This window comes from Capricornis sumatraensis, chromosome 10 (genome assembly GCF_032405125.1).
Source record: "Capricornis sumatraensis isolate serow.1 chromosome 10, serow.2, whole genome shotgun sequence".
Classification (NCBI taxonomy): domain Eukaryota; kingdom Metazoa; phylum Chordata; class Mammalia; order Artiodactyla; family Bovidae; genus Capricornis; species Capricornis sumatraensis.
In genome coordinates, this window is record NC_091078.1 from 26,897,993 (window position 1) to 26,918,249 (window position 20,257).

The 20,257-nt window shown below is 36.7% G+C and overlaps 1 protein-coding gene across 1 annotated transcript in view; it reads left to right on the top strand.

Annotated features, from left to right (window-relative positions):
• The window catches only part of RTKN2 (rhotekin 2), a 127,763-nt gene that overhangs the window by 82,593 nt on the left and 24,913 nt on the right, over nt 1-20,257 (top strand). Inside the window, exons 9-10 of the mRNA XM_068982337.1 lie at nt 5,909-6,015; nt 6,946-7,077. Coding sequence (XP_068838438.1) covers nt 5,909-6,015; nt 6,946-7,077 — 239 coding nt within the window. The remainder of the gene's footprint in view (nt 1-5,908; nt 6,016-6,945; nt 7,078-20,257) is intronic.

A 20,257-nucleotide genomic window follows, 5' to 3' on the forward strand; every position in this document is an offset into this window, starting at 1 on the left:
GAAAATTTGTAATATGTGACCTCATGAATGATCTTTGACATTATGCTAACTGAAATAGCCAGTCACAGAAGGACAAATACTACCTGATTCCACTTATATGAAGTGTGTGAAATAGAGAGACTGTTAGAAGCAGAGCATAGTTTACTATGAGAGTTACTATGGCAGTGACTAGGGGTTTGGAAGAAGAGAAAGGGGGTGCTAATAAACTGGTATAAAGCTTCCGTTAAGGTAAATAAGTTCTAGAGATCTGCTGTACAACATGTGACATAGGTTAACAGTACTGTATTGTTCTCCCCAAAATCTCTTGAGAGTAGGGTATCCTATTACATGTTCTTATGCTAAAGCAGTTTTTATTTTTAGCCTCTGTGAGATATAGTTATTAGGGAGCATTACAATGAAGTGATTAATAATGGAGACTGTGGAGCCATCAGCCATGGATTCGTATTCTAGTTCTACCACTGGCTAACTCTGTGACCTTCCCAAGTTCTTTATTTTGTTATCATTTACATTTTACAGATGAATAAAATACAGCTTATAGAATGTAATGTGCCAGATTATGTAGCTAGCTAGTGTTCAAGCCAGACTTTAAATAATCCAAGACAGGCAGTGCTTTTTCTGCTATGTGTCTGGCCAGGCATATATTATTAACTGATAAAGCACCTGAAAATTCAAAATACTATCGATTTGTTAATAATGGAATTGATGATGAAAGATCCTACTCTTTCAACTAAATCATCGGAAAGACCATTGAAATGAATAAAATTCACAAAGAAAGCATCAATTTCATCAGTGTCCCTTGTCGTTAGTGTTCTTTAAGATATTACTAGATTCTCCTTTAATAAAATGCGCATGAGCAAATAAGCATGAGAACTATGTGGTATATTTCTTTCTAAGAGAAACACAATAGAGATTAGCATATTGAGCATTCACGCTAAGTCGCCTCAGTCATGTCCTCACATGTCTTTGTGCCCCTGTGGACTGTTGCCCACCAGGCTCTTCTGTCCATGGGTTCTCCAGGAAAGAACACTGGAGTGAGTGGCCATGCTCTCCTCCAGAGGATCTTCCTGACCCAGGAATTGAACCCACATCTCTTATGTCTCCTGCATTGGCACTAGTACCACCTGGGAAGCCTGAGTAGGATATTAAAGACTACGAAAAGACCTGTGCTTACAGCAGTAACACCACAAAACGGTTTACAACCGAACTTGTAGCTTCCACTGGAGAAAATTTAAGAACACTAGCCTAAATGCCAAACTCTTTTGATGTGATAAGTATGTTCCTAGAAATGTGTGTGTAAATGTGTGTAAATGAAAATCTTGTAAATCAATTATATTTGGGGGAAAAAAGTGTGTAATTAAAAATAAACTCAATTTTATGCAGGAAAAAGTCACTCTTTGATTTGTTAATAAATCTATGTTTAATAAGGTTTTCCTAAATAAAGTTATGTCAGTGTCTCCCAAATACTATGAAGAGAATATACAAGATTTTTGAAATTTATAACTCAACTTTATTTCTCTTACTTATTGAAGGAAAAAGTCAAAATGGTATCTTAAGGCTTGTATTTGTCATCAAGAAATTTTTATACTTTTTATAAAACAATGAAACCACATTGTAAAGATTGACTGACATGGAACTGAGATGTTATCTGGATTCTTTCTCTTGCCTTTGTTTTGTTGTCGCTGTCATTTTAAAACTCCATTTTGTTCCCCATCTGAAACTACAGATGAATTAGATAAAATCTTTGAGTAATGAAAAGTCAAACTGTTCTTTCACTTCCTGTTTCATTTCATCTTGTCCTAATATCACCCTTGGTTAGAAAAGAAGAATTAAGTATTTTGATTAAATGTGTTGCACAAGACTGGAAAGACAGCATTAAATAATGGAAAGGATATGGCTTCGGGACTGAGAGTGCCCTGGATATAAAATTATAAGGAGCATCTGTTACATGCCAGATACAGTGAGAGATGTCATATATATGCATTTTCTTATTTGATTTCACAACAGCCCTAGTACTTTATAGGTAGTATTTTTAAGAATGAGAGTTTATACTTGGGCAAGTTAAGTGAGCAGCATAGATGCCATCTTTCTTGTTAAAAGTAGAGAGAAGAAGCTGTAGTTCTGTGCTTTATTCCCCAGTGGTCATGAGCTGTAGAGAAATCTACATGGGAAGTAACAGCTGATTGCGGCCTATGTGGCACGTGATCTGTAGAGCAAAGAATTTTACATTGAATATCTGTTTTCAAGGACTGCAACTAGGAAGGAATTATTTTTCTTGGTGTGCCATGAAATCTGAAGTTATTTTGCTAGAGAAACTGTTACATGTGTTTAGGTTCCAGGTACATTGTTGATTGAACAAACTTTATGAACTGGTCTGAAAAACTAATCACTTATGATTCTGTTTCTTCAGGAGTTACATCCTAACTTAAAAAAGAAGTCATCCATAAGTCTTGTATGTAAAGAAATTCACTTTGAAACTTTAAATTCATAAATCACAAATTTGATTTCAGATATATTACTTAGATCCATGCTTTTATATAATGTTTCTTTCATTTCCTGGTTATTTTAAGAAAGGAGATTCTCATTTATTTATATCTGCATTTTAAAGTCATTGCCTGTATTGTATTTATACACTTAATTTCTCTCAGATGAAGCCCTTCATTTCTAAAAGATAGCAGCTTTAACAAGGTAATAATAAAAAAGAACAGGCCCAGAAAATTTGTGGTGTGCTATTCTTTAGTAGAATAAAGAGCAGGTAAATTGATAAAAATTATTTTATTTTGTGCTGTTCATTTGGGCTCCTCAGGTGGTGCTAGTGGTAAAGAACCTGCCTGCCAATGCAGGTTAGAGGTAAGAGACTCAGGTTCGATTCCTGGGTCCGGAAGATCCCCCTGGAGGAGGGTATGGCAACCCACTCCAGTATTCTTGCCTGGAGAATCCCATGGACAGAGGAGCCTTGTGGGCTACAGGCCATGGGGTTGCACAGAAATCGGTCACTACTGAAGCAACTTAGCACCCACACACATGCTCTTCATTTAGGCTGGTCTTTCTCATTTAACTGATGTACCAAACCTTGGCTACATCTATTAAATATATCTTAAATAACTGTATTTTTACCAAAAGTATTTTATTTTCTGAACTTACTTTTTGGTTAATAATAGTAACAGCCAATGGTTAGTCATTTAATAGGCATTTACCGACAGGGGTGCAGTGAAAACTTTACAAATCTTTTTTTGTGTGGTCCAGTGTGAACAAAGGACTGACCATATGTTGCATTTTTATTTATACCCTGATACACACAAAAAATTATACAGTGCTTTCCTTCCATACAGTTATAAAGGCTGTATACCCACCTGCACATTAGAGGAGTATCTTAATGTTTTTTGAAAGAACTTTATTAAACAATTGCAAACTTATAGAAAAGTTAAAAGTTGAATATCAAGGTCTTTTTGTTTTCCTCAAGAAGTATATAAGAGCAAGTTGCTTATCTGATGCTTCATTACTCTCAACTATGTTAGTATCTATTTCCTGCTAAAAGGTATCCAGCTACATCATTACAGCTATCCGTCAGGAAATGAATATTAATGGTATTACTGTTGTTCCTATTAAACAGACATATTCAAGTATTTTTCCAGTAACGTCCTTATGACCAAAGGATCCAGTGTAGATTCACTTACTGCATTTAATCATCATGCTGCTTTAGTTTCTTTCAATCTGGATCAGTTCTCCAGTCTTTCCTTGGCTTTCGTAACTGTGACATTTTAAAATACCATAGTTATTTTGTAGAAGTTCTCTGTGTTTCGGTTTGTTGAATGTTTTCTGGTGCTAAGACTCAGGATATGCATCTTTGGCAGAAATGTCACAGAAGTGCTGTGTTCTCATTGCATTGTATCAGGTGGCATATTTTGAGTCATCCCATTACTGATGATGTTCACTTCGATCGCTTGATTTTAGGGTGTCTGTCAAGCTTCTCTACTGTACAGTTACTCCTTTTGTTTCCCCCTTTTGTAATTAATATATAATTTTTGTGTGGGATGGGGATACTTTGAAACTAAGTATAATATTTATTAGACTTTCAACTTATTCATTGATTTATTTATATAATGACATGGATTTGTGTTTTATAGTTTTACTCAGTGCATTATAATCTGTTAATATCTTATTTATTTTGAGATTAAAATTGTCTCCATTTTGGCCAGTGGGGTTACATTCAAGATGGGTCTCTGACTTTTTCCATGTCCTCCTCATTCATTGAGTACTTCCTTGCTTCAGGCATGACAAGATATTTCAGACTCATCATGTACTTTACCTGCCCCAGTCCTGGAATCAGCCATTTCTCCAAAGAAGACTGGTTCTTTTTAATAGAAATAATATTTAGAAGACATGGGAGCTTTAGGTAAATTCATTACTATTAGACTGTCACCATTAGTTGTCAATTTTCCTAGGCCCTCTTAGTGGACATACATGTATATATTTTTTGTCACGGATTTCTTAATATCTATATGTTGAAAACCGTGAGTTCATACCAGTACATCTAGTTCTAAACCAATACCAGAGTTCATTCTGCATGTTTGTATTTCCTTTCTCTGATAGTGAGAAACCTGTCTTCTATTATCTTTATATTATCTACTGTTTTTATGCTTTGATTAGTCTCCTTAAAAGCAACCATTTTCCCATCTTCTGCACATAATTGCTTTCCTCACCCCACTCAGGTTTTAACTCCACACGCCTGCCTGCCCCCATTACCCCGTGTGGACACCCTCGTCAGCCTGCCTGTGCTCTGACACCCCATAGCCAGCTGCCCCTGTGCTTGGATTTCCTTCTTCCTGGACTCTGACGCACTCCTCTGGTTTACCAGATGTGTGAATGGCTTCCTCACTCCTCTCAAGCTGACACCCATGGCTGGACCACCCCTGAAATGTGCACACTTCTCTTACTCTCCTTGAATTCTGACACCTCACTTGGGCAGCCACTGCACATAGATACCCTCCTTGCTCTACCTGGACCCCAACTCTCCACGCCAGGCCAACCACTGAGAAGAAATTCCCCTTGGGTTCTAGATTCCCCGTGTGATCCATCGTCCTCAGCCCATTCAGGCTCTGCCGCCTCATGCCAGGAAGCTTTCTCACTCACCCTTCTTATCCTGCCCAGCTCCAGCACCTAGCTCTGCCCACTACTGTTCCCCTCCCCCCAACTCCTGGCACAGATCCCCATGTTGGTGGGCTTCACTTAATGGCTTACAACTGTAAGGAAAGGGAGAAGGGGAAGGGCCAGAGGTTTATTATTAAATTCTTTAAGTTGTGCTCTAAAGTGTTTTATTCAGAGGATCAATTTGCTAATTACTATAATGAAAATCAGAGTATGTGACATACAAAAATCATTTTATTAGGATGGTTTTTAAATTACCTGAGTTTACTTATATGCCCTGAACTACCTCCATTGATTAATTGTTTTAAGATCAAGAAAGAGATCAAGAGACTAAAAGTTCCATGTCTGTTCCAGGTGATAGCATGCTATAAACCAGGGATCCCCAACCTCCAGAATCTAATGCCTGATGACCTGAGGTGGAGTTAATGTAATAATAATAATATAAGTAAAATGCACAATATAAGTAATGTGCTTGAATCAGCCTGAAACCATTCCACCCTCCCAGTCTGTAGCAAAATTGTCTTCCACAAAACCAGTCCCTGGTGCCAAAAATGTTGGGGACCACTACTACAAACTATTAGTTTAATATCATCCTGTCCTGACTGGTTTCTTTCATTTGATGTTGTCATTGAATATGGTAATATGAGTAGGAAGGACCTTTACATATGTTCTTATATAAAGCAAAAAATATTGTAAAAATAAAATGTATAATGACCTTAAATAAACACATATTTATACCTTGACTTTTTTCTTGTTTAAATAGAAGAATCTTCATTTTGGCTTCCCTTATATGGTAACATGTGCTGCCGACTAGTCGCCCAACCAGCCTGTATGGCTGAGAATGTATTTGCGGGATTTCTTAATGAGCAGGTTAGAAGACTTTAAATATCCTACAACAATTATAGCTCTAATTTAGATCTTAATGGCAAATTGTTTGGCCTTTTGATATTGAGAAGTATTTTCTTTTTTTTATATTTATATAAAGTCATCTATTGAATGGCAGCTTCCTCATTGTTAGACATAGAATAGGAGTTGTGGCTGGGAGTTATAAGGTGGGAAGGGGAAGGGCCTTAATGCAATTTTGATGGCCAAGGAGCTGCCTCTCCCGGTTCCTCTGCTTCATTAATAGCAGCGACAGGATAATCACTAACAGAGGACTACTTGGGGAAACTGATGAGGACTTCTCAAACCTTTCCCATAAAGACCTTTCTAGAAGACAGCTTTCAGCACAGTTTTGGCCTCTAGGCTTCCAAAGCTGCCTCTGTGCAATATACTCCTTATTTATTTATAACTATAGTTATTTATATTCAGTAAATAATTAATTATGGGCTTAAATGAATCAATAGCTTTTTAAAAAAGATTCCATTAAGAGGAAAGAAAATTTGCATTTATACAGGGAAGTCCATGTTCTGAGAATAGTCAGGGAAAGTTATATTTTGCATATTGAGTTATTTTTATAATTTTCCTGAGTCATTCGGTGAATTGCTGTGGAATTCCAAGCACTAATTTTTAATAGGTTAGCTTCTCTTAAATTGCATTGATTTATGATTTTACGTGTATGAGTTATATGATAATCATTACTTCCCTTATGCATAATACTTTTGAGAATTCAAGACATTTCTTCTCTGATACTAACTTTTTGACTCTAGGCTACTAACTTATTGTATGGTAAATTAATTGGGTAGCTATCATATTAACATCTTTAAAAACTAACTGTTAATTCAAGTATTTTGTTGAGTTTAGAGTTAAGATGATAAATAATGATTTAAAGTTGAAAATTTCTTGATTTTTCTTTTTCAGCAAATGGTAGGAGGTCTAATTCATTGGAGAAGGTTGTATTGTGTTTTAAGAGGGGGTAAACTCTATTGTTTTTACACTCCAGAAGAAATTGAAGCTAAAGTGGAACCAGCTTTGATAGTGTCTATTAACAAGGTAAATAAAATGCTATTTTGAAGATAAAGATATAATATTTTATGAAATTATTTTATATTACAGTTCACACTGTTGTCATCTTATTTACAAAAAAGGGAAGAACTGCTAAAAATAGTTCATAAAGAAAATTTAATCTTCTTTTTCTGTTTATGGAACTTATCTGGTAAAGGAAATACTGTATATTTTCTAAGTGTAATAATTGGAGATCTATACCAGCAAATAGATCTTAAAGCAGAGAATGTGACCTGACGTTAACAGGTGGTTTAAATTTTTTATGAATGTATAATTAAGAGATCATATAAACATCATGTTACAGTAATATGCTCTTTCTAGTTAATGCTTAAATGAACCCATAAAAATAAATTCCTGAGGATACTTTCTGGTTTCTTATGGGATTGATGGACAGTTGTTCAGCCTTCTGCCAGAAGAATACACACACGTAAATATACGGGTTTGATAAAAAGGAGATTATAACATTTTAGTTTGAAATTTTTCACCCAGAAATCTGCACGAGACTTATTTTATCTCACCATCTTAAGTTTGTCTATCCTCCAAGTCTAGGGTTTATTAGAGAGTTTTTCTTCCTTCTTTATAGCATTCCAACTCTAGAATTAAATTAGCATTTCTAGATTAGAAGATCATGTTTTCTTCCTATGAACGTCAATTGTTTCTAGTTGTTTAACTTTGCTTGCCTTCAGTGTGTGGTAAAACATGAGCCATCACATCTGTTAACTGTAATATACATGTTCTACTTGCCTTTAAGTTATCTTTTGAGAAAAAATGTTATATATGTCTATGACCTGAAAAAACATGTAGATACTGGTCTGCTAGTGTATAAAGGTTTAGTTAATTTCTATGATCTTTCCAGTAATGACATTTGATCTGTTTCTGCCCTGCTTTTAGAGATGATGCCACTTTTTCTTAAAGGAAATCCTTTAGTGAGACCTTTTATTATATAATTAAGTCCACTTAATTTATCTGTTGTATTAGAAAGATTAATGTTGCTCTTAAATAATGTACCTCAAATATTATAACAGTGAATTTATTTTCACTTAAAAATTAGGTTAAAGCAAGTATCTTTTTACTATTGGAAAATTGATGTAATTTTTCCTTTGTTTGTCAACTTTTTGTTGAACATAGTGTTCACTTCCCTCCAGAGTTTTTTTTTTAATTTCAGATGTATAGAAAAGTTGAAAGAATAGAAAAATAAAACCTGATACCCATCACCTAGATTATTTATCTGTCCTTAACATTTTACCACATTTGCTTTCTCTCTAAATACTTAAAAAATATTTTTTGTCTGAACCATTTGAAAGTAAGCAGCAAGCAGCATGAAATTTCTTTCCTAGAATGTATTAGCATGTTTCTCCTGAAAACAAGGACATTTCCTTCATAACTGTAATATTATCATAGTCAATAAATTTATTATTGATGAAATAATACTATCTAATATACCGAGCAAATTGCCTCAACTGTCTCCAAAATGTTCCAGTTTTTATTTTTTGTTTTATCCAAGACTCCATCAAGGATCACAGGTTGCATCTGGTCACCATGTCATTTGTTTCCTTTTTATCTAAATTATACCCTTCACTTGCCATTTTTTAAAAAATTTATCATGACTTGACATTTTTGAAAAGTCCAGGCAAGTTCCCAAATTTGTTTTTGACTAATTGTTTTGCTTTATTCATGTTAAATACTTTTGGCTAGAGCTCTTCTGATACATAGATGATTTTGTGTAACCTGATTTTCACTAGGTAGTTAGGTAATAAAAATGGAATCCTACCAATTTTTTTCTTGTATATTGTACAATGGAATATGGATAGCTATAAACTAAATTAAAATGTAATCCAAACAAATGATATTTTAAAAGTTAGATTTGCATGCTTGGGGCTGGTGCACGGGGATGATCCAGAGGGATGTTGTGGGGAGGGAGGTGGGAGGGGGGTTCATGTTTGGGAACGCATGTACACCCATGGTGGATTCATGTCAATGTATGGCAAAACCAATACAGTATTGTAAAGTAAAATAAAGTAAAAAAAAAAAAAAAAGTTAGATTTGAAAACAGCCTTCAGGGTATTCATTTTTACTATCGCAGCCCTTTAAGGGAGGCAGAGCAGGTAGGTCAACCCTGTTTTACAGGTATCTTATTTCTGTTTTACAAGAAAAGCCCATACTCAGAGATCAGATAGAACTTGTCTAGCTAGTACATAAAATTATATGGCTCACTTTTTTCCTAATGGGTAAAAAACATAGATTAAAAATTCTTGGATTTTTTTTTTTTTTCTTTATAGGCATACTGCTAGTCTAGATTTGGGAAGCAAAATTAAACTTTTTCCTATCTCTGAATCCACTTTGAATCAGTTTTGAAAGTAGAAAGTAGCTTTGAAATAAGGTTCTCAGTCCAAAGCCAAGTTACCTGTTGGCAGTAACTTATGAATCTATTGAAACTTTACCATTTAAGTTTAAGAGGACAATTATAATAGAACTTCTTGGTTACTGTAGTCAGTGCATCTGTATTTTCTCGTTTGATGATAAGAATCTAATTTCCAAAAAGCGGTTAACAGTATTTACATGGCCTGACTAAATTGACCTTTTTCAATTGACTCATTTTTCCTGTGGTAATAAAGCCCGATGACCTGGCAACTGATGGGATTCTGTAGTCAATCAGCTCCATTATTATGATCACTGAAATCAGCGTATTTAGAAATCCCGTGGTGGCTCCACAATTAAGCATTGCAGATTCACAGGAAGATTATTTATCTAATAATTTGTATAGACTCAGCCTTAGGCTTGGTATAACATGAGCTGTATTTGACCCTGAGGACTGATGACACAATTACTGCTTCCAGTGAATATGACTATTGTCTAAAGTACCAAAAAGAATTTTAATATTAAATCATAAGGTTAAGGTTGGGAAGATTAATATAATTTAGTTGCTTCTCTCAAAAATTAAATTGATGACAAACTGTTAAATTACCTAACTTTGCAATATTTCCATCTTAATTTTCTCCAGTGCTGATTCCAGCACTGATTCCTGCCCTTTCTCAGTAGAAATTTTTCCTTTGCATTTCTTACTTAAAAAAATTTTTTGTATGAAAGTATAGTTAATTTACACATTGTGTTAGTTTCAGGTATACAGCAAAGTGAATCAGTTATACATATACATATATCCACTCTTTTTTTAGATTCTTTTCCCATATAGGTCATTTACAGTGTATTGAGTAGAGTCCCCTGTGCTATATAGTAGGTCCTTATTAGTTATCTATTTTCTATGTAGGTGTGTATACATCAATACCAGTATTTCAGTTTATCCCTCCTCCTGCTTTTCCCCTGGCAACCATAAGATTATTTTCTGCTTCTTTATCTGTGTTGTAAATAAGTTCATTTGTACCACTTTTGCAGATTCCCAAAATAAGCAATACTGTATGATATTTATTTTTAAATATATAACTTAACTTCTGTCATGGCTTAGTATCATTGAGTTAGACAAGGCTGTAGTCCCTGTGATCAGATTGGCTAGTTCTCTGTGATTATGGTTTCAGTGTGACAGAATGTGGTCCACTGGAGAAGGGAATGGCAAACCCTCACTATTCTTGCCTTGAGAACCCCATGAACAGTATGAAAAGGCAAAATGATAAGATACTGAAAGAGGAATTCCCCAGGTTGGTAGGTACCCAGTATGCTACAGGAGATCAGTGGAGAAATAACTCCAGAAAGAATGAAGGGAAGGAGCCAAACCTAAAACAATACCCAGTTGTGGATGTGACTGGTGATAGAAGCAAGGTCCAATGCATAAAGAGCAATATTGCATAGGAACCTGGAATGTTAGGTCCATGAATCAAGGCAAATTGGAAGTGGTCAGACAGGAGATGGCAAGAGTGAATGTCAACATTCTAGGAATCAGTGAACTAAAATGGACTGGAATGTATGAATTTAACTCTGCTGCTGCTGCTAAGTCGATTCAGTCATGTCCGACTCTGTGCGACCCCATAGACGGCAGCCTACCAGGCTCCACCGTCCCTGGGATTCTCCAGGCAAGAACACTGGAGTAGGGTGCCTTTGCCTTCTCTGAATTTAACTCAGATGGCCATTATATCTACTACTGTGGGCAGGAACCCTTTAGAAGAAATGGAGTAGCCATCACAGTCAACAGAAGAGTCTGAAATGCAGTACTTGGATGCAATCTCAAAAACAATAGATTGATCTCTGTTCATTTCCAAGGCAAACCGTTCGATATCACAGTAATCCAAGCGCATGCTCCAAACAGTAACACTGAAGAAGCTGAAGTTGAACGGTTCTATGAAGACCTACAAGACCTTTTAAAACTAATGCCCCAAAAAGATGTCCTTTTCATTATAGGGGACTGGAATGCAAAAGTAGAAAGTCAAGAAACACTTGGAGTAACAGGCAAATTTGGCCTTGGAATGCGGAATGAAGCAGGGCAAAGGCTAATAGAGTTTTGCCAAGAGAACGTACTGGTCATACCAAACACCCTCTTCCAATGACACAAGAGAAGACTCTACATATGGACGTCACCAGATGGGCAACACCGAAATCACATTGATTATATTCTTTGCAGCCAAATGGAGAAGCTCTATACAGTCAACAAAAACAAGACTGGGAGCTGACTGTGGCTCAGATCATGAACTCCTTATTACCAAATTCAGACTCAAATTGAGGAAAGTAGGGAAAACCACTAGACCATTCAGGTATGACCTAAATCAAATCCCTTATGATTTTATAGTGGAAGTGAGAAATAGATTTATGGGTCTAGACCTGATAGATAGAGTGCCTGATGAACTATGGACGGAGGTTCGTGGCATTGTACAGGAGATAGGGATCAAGACCATCCCCATGGAAAAGAAATGCAAAAAAGCAAAATGGCTGTCTGGGGAGGCCTTACAAATAGCTGTGAAAAGAAGAGAAGTGAAAAGCAAAGGAGAAAAGGAAAGATATAAGCATCTGAATGCAGAGTTCCAAAGAATAGCAAGGAGAGATAAGAAAACCTTTCTCAGCGATTGATGCAAAGAAATAGAGGAAAAGAACAGAATGGGAAAGACTAGAGATCTCTTCAAGAAAATTAGAGACACCAAGGGAACATTTCATGCAAAGATGGGTGCAATAAAGGACAGAAATGGTATGGACTTAACAGAAGCAGAAGATGTTAAGAAGAGGTGGCAATTCTTTTTAATGGCTGGGTAATACTCCATTGTGTATATGTACCACAGCTTTCTTATCCATTCATCTGCTGATGGACATCTAGGTTGCTTCCATGTCCTGGCTATTGTAAACAGTGCTGCAATGAACATTGGGGTACACGTGTCTTTCAATTCTGGTTTCCTCGGTGTGCATGCTCAGCAGTGGGATTGCTGGGTCGTAAGGCAGTTCTATTTCAATACCAGTTTTTTAAGGAATCTCCACACTGTTCTCCATAGTGGCTGTACTAGTTTGCATTCCCACCAACAGTGTAAGAGGGTTCCCTTTTCTCCACACCCTCTCCAGCATTTATTGCTTGTAGACTTTTGGATCACAGCCATTCTGACTGGCATGAAATGGTACCTCATTGTGGTTTTGATTTGCATTTCTCTGATAATAAGTGATGTTGAGCATCTTTTCATGTGTTTGTTAGCCATCTGTATGTCTTCTTTGGAGAAATGTTTGTTTAGTTCTTTGGCCTGTTTTTTGATTGGGTCTTTTATTTTTCTGAAATTGAGCTGCAGGAGTTGCTTGTATATTTTTGAGATTAGTTGTTTGTCAGTTGCTTCATTTGCTGTTATTTTCTCCCATTCCGAAGGCTGTCTTTTCACCTTGCTTATAGTTTCCTTTGTTGTGCAGAAGCTTTTAATTTTAATTAAATCCCATTTGTTTATTTTTGCTTTTATTTCCAGTATTGTGGGAGGTGGGTCATAGAGGATCCTGCTGTGATTTATGTTGAATCCATTTGAATCAGTTCTAATGAGGTGGTTGAAACTGGAGCCGATTATACAGAGTGAAGTAAGCCAGAAAGAAAAACACCAATACAGTATACTAACACATATATATGGAATTTAGAAAGATGGTAAGAATAACCCTGTATGGGAGACAGCAAAAGAGACACAGATGTATAGAACAGTCTTTTGGACTCTGTGGGAGAGGGAGAGGGTGGGATAATTTTGGAGAATGGCACTGAAACATGTATAATATCATATACGAAACCCATCGCCAGTCTAGGTTCGATGCAGGATACAGGATGCTTGGGGCTGGTGCACTGGGATGACCCAGAGGGATGGTATGGGGAGGGAGGTGGGAGCGGCGTTCAGGATTGGGAACACGTGTACACCTGTGGCGGATTCATATTGAAGTATGGCAAAACCAATACAATACTGTAAAGTAAAAAAAATAAATAAATTTAAAAAATAGATAAAATAATAATAAAAAAAAAGAGGTGGCAAGAATACACAGAAGAACCGTACAAAAAAATATCTTCACGACCAGATAATCACGATGGTGTGATCACTCACCTAGAGCCAAACATCCTGGAATGTGAAGTCAAGTGGGCCTTAGAAAGCATAACTAAGAAGAAAGCTAGCAGAGGTGATGGAATTCCAGTTGAGCTATTTCAAGTCCTGAAAGATAATGCCGTGAAAGTGCTGCACTGAATATGCCAGCAAATTTGGAAAGCTCAGCAGTGGCCATAGGACTAGAAAATGTCAGTTTTCATTCCAATCCCTAAGAAAGGCAATGTCAAAGAAAGGTCAAACTACCACACAATTCCATTCATCTCACACGCTAGTAAAATAATGCTCAAAATTCTCCAAGCCAGGCTTCAGCAATACGTGAACCCTGAACTTCCAGATGTTCTAGCTGGTTTTAGGAAAGGCAGAGGAACCAGAGATCAAAATGCCAACATCCGTTGGATCATCGAAAACGCAAGAGAGTTCCAGAAAAACATCTATTTCTGCTTTATTGACTACGCGAAAGCCTTTGACTGTGTTGATCACAATAAACTGTGGAAAATTCTGAAAGAGATGGGAATACCAGACCACCTAACCTGCCTCTTGAGAAACCTATATGCAGGTCAGGAAGCAACAGTTAGAACTGGACATGGAATAACAGATTGATTCCAAATAGGAAAAGGAGTACGTCAGGGCTGTATATTGTCACCCTGCTTCTTTAACTTCTATGCAGAGTACATCATGAGAAACGCTGGACTGGAAGAAGCACAAGCTGGAATCAAGATTGCCAGGAGAAATATCAATAACCTCAGATATGCAGATGACACCACCCTTATGGCAGAAAGTGAAGAGGAACTAAAAAGCCTCTTGCTGAAAGTGAAAGAGGAGAGTGAAAAAGTTGGCCTAAAGCTCATCATTCTGAAAATGAAGATCATGGCATCTGGTCCCATCACTTCATGGGAAATAGATGGAGAAACAGTGGAAACAGTGTCAGACTTTATTTTTCTGGGCTGCAAAATCACTGCAGATGGTGATTGCAGCCATGAAATTAAAAGACGCTTACTCCTTGGAAGAAAAGTTATGACCAACGTAGATAGCATATTGAAAAGCAGAGATATTACTTTGCCAACAAAGGTCTGTCTAGTCAAGGCTATGGTTTTTCCAATGGTCATGTATAGATGTGAGAGTTAGACTGTGAAGAAAGCTGAGCATGGAAGAATTGATACTTTTGAACTGTGGTGTTGGAGAAGACTCTTGAGAGTCCTTTGGACTGCAAGGAGATCCACCCAGTCCATCCTAAAGGAGACCAGTCCTGGGTGTTCATTGGAAGGACTGTTGTTGAAGATGAAACTCCAATACACGGCCACCTGATGCGAAGACCTGACTCATTTGAAAATACCCTGATGCTGAGAAAGATTGAGAGCAGGAAGAGAAGGGAATGACACAGGATGAGATGGTTGGATGGCGTCACCGAGTCAATGGACATGAGTTTGGGTAAACTCCCGGAATTGGTGATGGACAGGGAGGCCTGGCGTGTTGCATTCCATGGGGTCACAAAGAGTTAGGCATGACTGAGTGACTGAATTGAACTGGCTATATGCCCAGGAGCGGAATTGCTCGATCGTATGATATCTTTATTTTTAGTTTTTAAAGAAACCTCCATACTGTTCTTCACAGTGGTTCTACCAACTTATATTCCCACACAGGACAGGAGAGTTTCCTTTTCTCCACTCCCTCTCCAGTTTATTGTTTGTAGATTTTTTGATGGTGACCATTCTGACCAGTGGAGGCTTCCTTGGTGGCTCAGATGGTAAAGTTTCTGCCTGCAATCCAGGAGACCTGGGATTTGATCCCTGGTTGGGGAGATATCCTGGAGAAGGGAATGGCTAACTACTCCAGTATTCTTGCCTGGAGAATTCCATGGATAGAGGAGCCTGCTCGATGGGCTATAGTCCATGGAGTCGCAAAGAGGCTAACATGACTGAGCGATCAACACTTTCACTTTGATTCTGACCAGTGTGAGGTAATAGCTCATTGTAGTTTTGATTTGCATTTCTCTAATAATTAGTGATGTTGGGCATATTTTCACATGCTTTTTTGGTCATCTGTTTGTTTTCTTTGGAGAAATGTCTGTCTAGAGCTTCTGTCCATTTTTTAATTGGGTTTTTTTGTTGTGTGTGTTTTTTTTTTAATTGAGCTGCATGTGTTTTTTGTCTATTTGTCAGTTTCATTGTTTGCAAATATTTTCTCCCATTCTGTGGGTATTCTTTTAGTTCTGTTTATGGTTTCCTTTGCTATACAAAAGCTTTTAAGTTTAATTAGGTCTCATTTGTTTATTTTTGCTTTTATTTTCATTACTCTAGGATGTTGTTCAAAAAGATTGCTTTGATTTACGTCAGAGAGTGTTTTGCCTGTGTATTCCTCTAAGAGTCTTACAGTATTCGACCTTACATTTAGGTCTTTAATCTATTTTGAGTTTATTTTTTTGTATAGTGTGAGGGAGTATTGTAATTTCATTCTTTTACATGTAGCTGTCCAGTTTTTCCAGCACCACTTATTGAAGCCAGTTTCTTTTCTCCATTGTATAGTCTTGTCTCCTTTGTAATAGACTAGTTCGACCAGAGGTGTGTGGGTTTATCTCTGACTTGCTATCCGGTCCATTGGTCTGTATTTCTGTTTTTATGCCAGTATCGTACTGCTTAGATTACTGTAGCTCCTTGACTTGGTTGACTATTTCCTTCTCCATGTTGGGGAAAGTTTCAACTATAATCTCTTCAAAAATTTTCTCATACCCTTTCTTTTTCTCTTCTTCCTCTGGGACCCCTATAATTTGAATGTTGGTGTCTTTGATATTATACCAGAGGTCTTTGAGACTGTCCTCAGTTTTTTTCATTCTTTTTACTTTACTCTGCTCTTCAGAAATTATTTCCACCATTTTATCTTCCAGCTTACTGATTTGTTCTTCTGCTTCAGATATTCTTCTATTGATTCCTTCTGGAGTATTTTTAATTTCAGTAATTGTGTTGTTTGTCTCTCTATGTTTATTCTTTAATTCTTCTAGGTCTTTGTTAATTGATTCTTGCATTTTCTCCGTTCTGTTTTCAAGGTTTTTGATCATCTTTACTATCATTTTCTGAATTCTTTTTTAGGTAGTTTGCCTATTTTCATTTATTTGGACTTCTGTGTTTCTAGCTTGTTCCTTCATTTGTGTAGTATTTCTCTGTCTTTACATTATTATTTTTTTTTACCTTATTGTATTTGAGGTCTCCTTTTCCCAGGCTTCAGGGTTGAATTCTTTCTTCCTTTCGGTTTCTGCCCTCCTAAGTTTGGTCCATTGGTTTGTGTGAGCTTCGTATAGCGTAAGATTTTGTTGTTGTTGTATGTTTTGTTTTTCCTCTGATGGGCAAGGCTGTGTGAGGTGGTGATCCTGTCTGCTGATGATTGGGTTTGTATTTTTGTTTCGTTTGTTGTTTAGATGAGGTGTCCTGTACAGGGTGCTACTGGAGGTTGGGTGATGCCAGGTCTTGTATTCAAGGGGTTTCCTTTTGTGAGTTCTCACTGCTTGATACTCCCGAGGGTTAGTTCTCTGGTAGTCTAGGATTTTATAGTCAATGCTCCCACTCCAAAGGCTCAGGGCTTGATCTCTGGTCAGGAATGAAGATTTCAGAAGTGGTTTGTTATGGCATTAAGTGAGATTAAAACACATACCCAAAAATGAGAAAAGCTGAATCCCATACAAATGGCAGTTACAAAATCAGTCAAATAGTAATTAAAATAATGGAATATATATATATATATATATATATATGAGAAGGCAATGGCACCCCACTCCAGTACTCTTGCCTGGAAAATCATGGGCAGAGGAGCCTGGAAGGCTACGGTCTATGGGGTCACTAAGAGTTGGACAAGACTGAGCGACTTCACTTTCACTTTTTGCGTTCATGCATTGGAGAAGGAAATGGCAACCCACTCCAGTGTTCTTGCCTGGAGAATCCCAGGGACAGGAGAGCCTGGTGGGCTGCCGTCGATGGGGTCACACAGAGTCGGACACAACTGAAGCAACTTAGCAGCAGCAGCACATATAGATATATATACACACACACATAGACCCATAATCAACATCAAAACAGTCCAGCAAAAATAAAGTACAGTAGATTGTTCTGGCAAACAAAGGAAATCAAAAATTACATCTACCAGTTAGACAAAACTAAAGCACAAACTGGAAAACAAAACTAAAGCAAGGTGCCAAGTGGGGATGCAAACAGAACTAATAAATATGTTGAGAGGAAAGGAAAGAAAGAAAAGAAAGACTATATATGCAAAATTAAATAGAGGTAGATACATTTTTTATTAAAGCAATTTGTAATTATTTTTTCAACTTATAAGATTATTCATATTTATAGAAAAGTTGTAAAAAAAAAAACTCAGTGAACACTTGTGTATCATCTAGAGTCACCCATTAACATTTTGTCATATTTGCTTTATCTCTTTATTTTTCTTTTTCTGGGAGTGGGTTAAACACTTTATGTAGTATTTAGTTTTTAATCAGCTTTATGGTTGTATACTTTATATAAAATAAAATTCACCAATTTTAAGGGTATAGAAGTGAAGTCACTCAGTTGTGTCTGACTCTTTGCGACCCCATGGACTGTAGCCTGCCAGGCTCCTCCGTCCATCGGATTTTCTGGGCAAGAATACTAGAGTGGGTTGCCATTTCCTTCTCCAGGGGATCTTCCTAACCCAGGGATCAAACCCAAGTCGCTGGCATTGCAGGCAGACTCCTTACCCTCTGAGTCACCAGGGAAGTCTTTAAGGGTATAGTTTGATAATTTTGACAAATAAGATACACTTATGTAATCATCATTATTGGATTATAGTTTGTTTAGATCTTTTTTATGAGAACATTAAGCCTATTCTCTTAGAAAGTTTCACTTATACAGTACTGTTATCAACTATAGTCACCATGATTTACATTAGATTGTTGGACCTAATTTAGCTGAAAGTTTTATGAAGTCTTTTATCTATTTTTTTTGTGGAGACATTTGAACATAAGTCTCCAGTATTGATAATTCATCCCTGAATATTTCAACAGGAGCCTCTCAAATTATATATATTTATATGTATAGAATTATGTGTGTATATATAATTATATCATCCTAGCTGGGCAAATTAGGAGGGTTTCCTATATATTATCTAATATCCAGTCCATAATCATGTTCCCCCATTGTCACTAAAATATCTTTTTAGTTTTCGCTTTCAATCTAGGCCAATTCAACAATTATGCATCCTAACTTCTTCTAAACTGTAAATTAGGTCTAGAGACTTGATTAAATTCATTTCATACATTTTTATTAAAATATTTCAGGGATGTCAAATTCTTTATAGAACATTATGTTCAGAGTCACATGATGTCAGGTTGTCTCACTATTGGCAATGACAAGTTTAATGACTTGATTAAGGTGATGACTGCTAGCTCTCTTCAAAATAAAGGTTAACTTTTGTCTTTATAGTTAGCAAGTAGTCATTTTGGTGATTTAGCCAGAGTGTAAATATGTTTGTTGTCCAGCAGTCTTTCACATGGTTTTAATGAACTGATTGCCCTTATCTAGATCAGTTATTACTTCGGAGATTGCGTATATTGTTCTCCTTACTGTGCCTCCTCTATATGTGTTAGCTGATGCTCTTTTGTAAAGAAGAATGAATTATGTCACTCCTGAAAAGGCTAGATGCATGTTTAATGTTAATGACCGATTTTCAGAATAAGGAGTTGGTCTTACATGTTGACATTATATTGACATTGGCAACATGTATTAGAGTAGAATTACCTCCCCCAGATGTAGCATATGAGTGCCATTTCTGTTGTCCTGTCCCACCTCCAATATTGTGATAAACTCATAAATTTCAAATCATGCAGTCTACTCAGTGTTTTAAATTACTTGGTTTTTAAATATAAGGTAAGTAAGTAAGTAAGTGAAGTCGCTCAGTTGTGTCTGACTCTTTGTGACACTATGGGCTGTAGCCCACCAGGCTCCTCCATCCATGGGATTTTTCCAGGCAAGAGTACTGGAGTGGGGTGCCATTTTCTTCTCCAGGGGATCTTCCTGACCCAGGGATTGAACCCTGGTCTCCCACATTGTAGGCAGACTCTTTACTGTCTGAGCCGTGAGGGAAGTATAACGTAGATGTTTTAGTTATTTTGCTTACTTTGTAAATTTCTAAGGGAAGATGTGCTATTAATGTGTTCTTAAATAGGATCATTGATAAATGCCAAGTTGGTATTTTCTCATAGGTAGGAAATGGCAACCCACTATAGCGTTCTTGCCTGGAGAATCCCAGGGATGGTGGAGCCTGGTGGGCTGCCATCTATGGGGTCGCACAGAGTCAGACATGACTGAAGCGACTTAGCAGCAGAGCAGATAAGCACCACATAAAACTTTTAAGAATAGTGTTTTTGTTTCACTTGTTAGTGTATTTCCAATACTGGGTCTCTAAGATCTTTCTTTTTATGCTTAATAATGTTAAATATCAAATAAAAAGTAAAATTCCTTTCTTTGATTGTCTTCTCATGATTTAGAAAATAGTAATTTTGCTTAATGCTACTTTAAAAATTATGTAAAAGCATAAATTTTACAGTTGCTAAGGTATATAAATAATAGCTCTGCTATTTTGATCATAGGATCTTTTCTATGACTATAATTCTTGTCCTTCTAAATGGCATTTCCTGTGAGGCTAAGTCAGTTCATTAA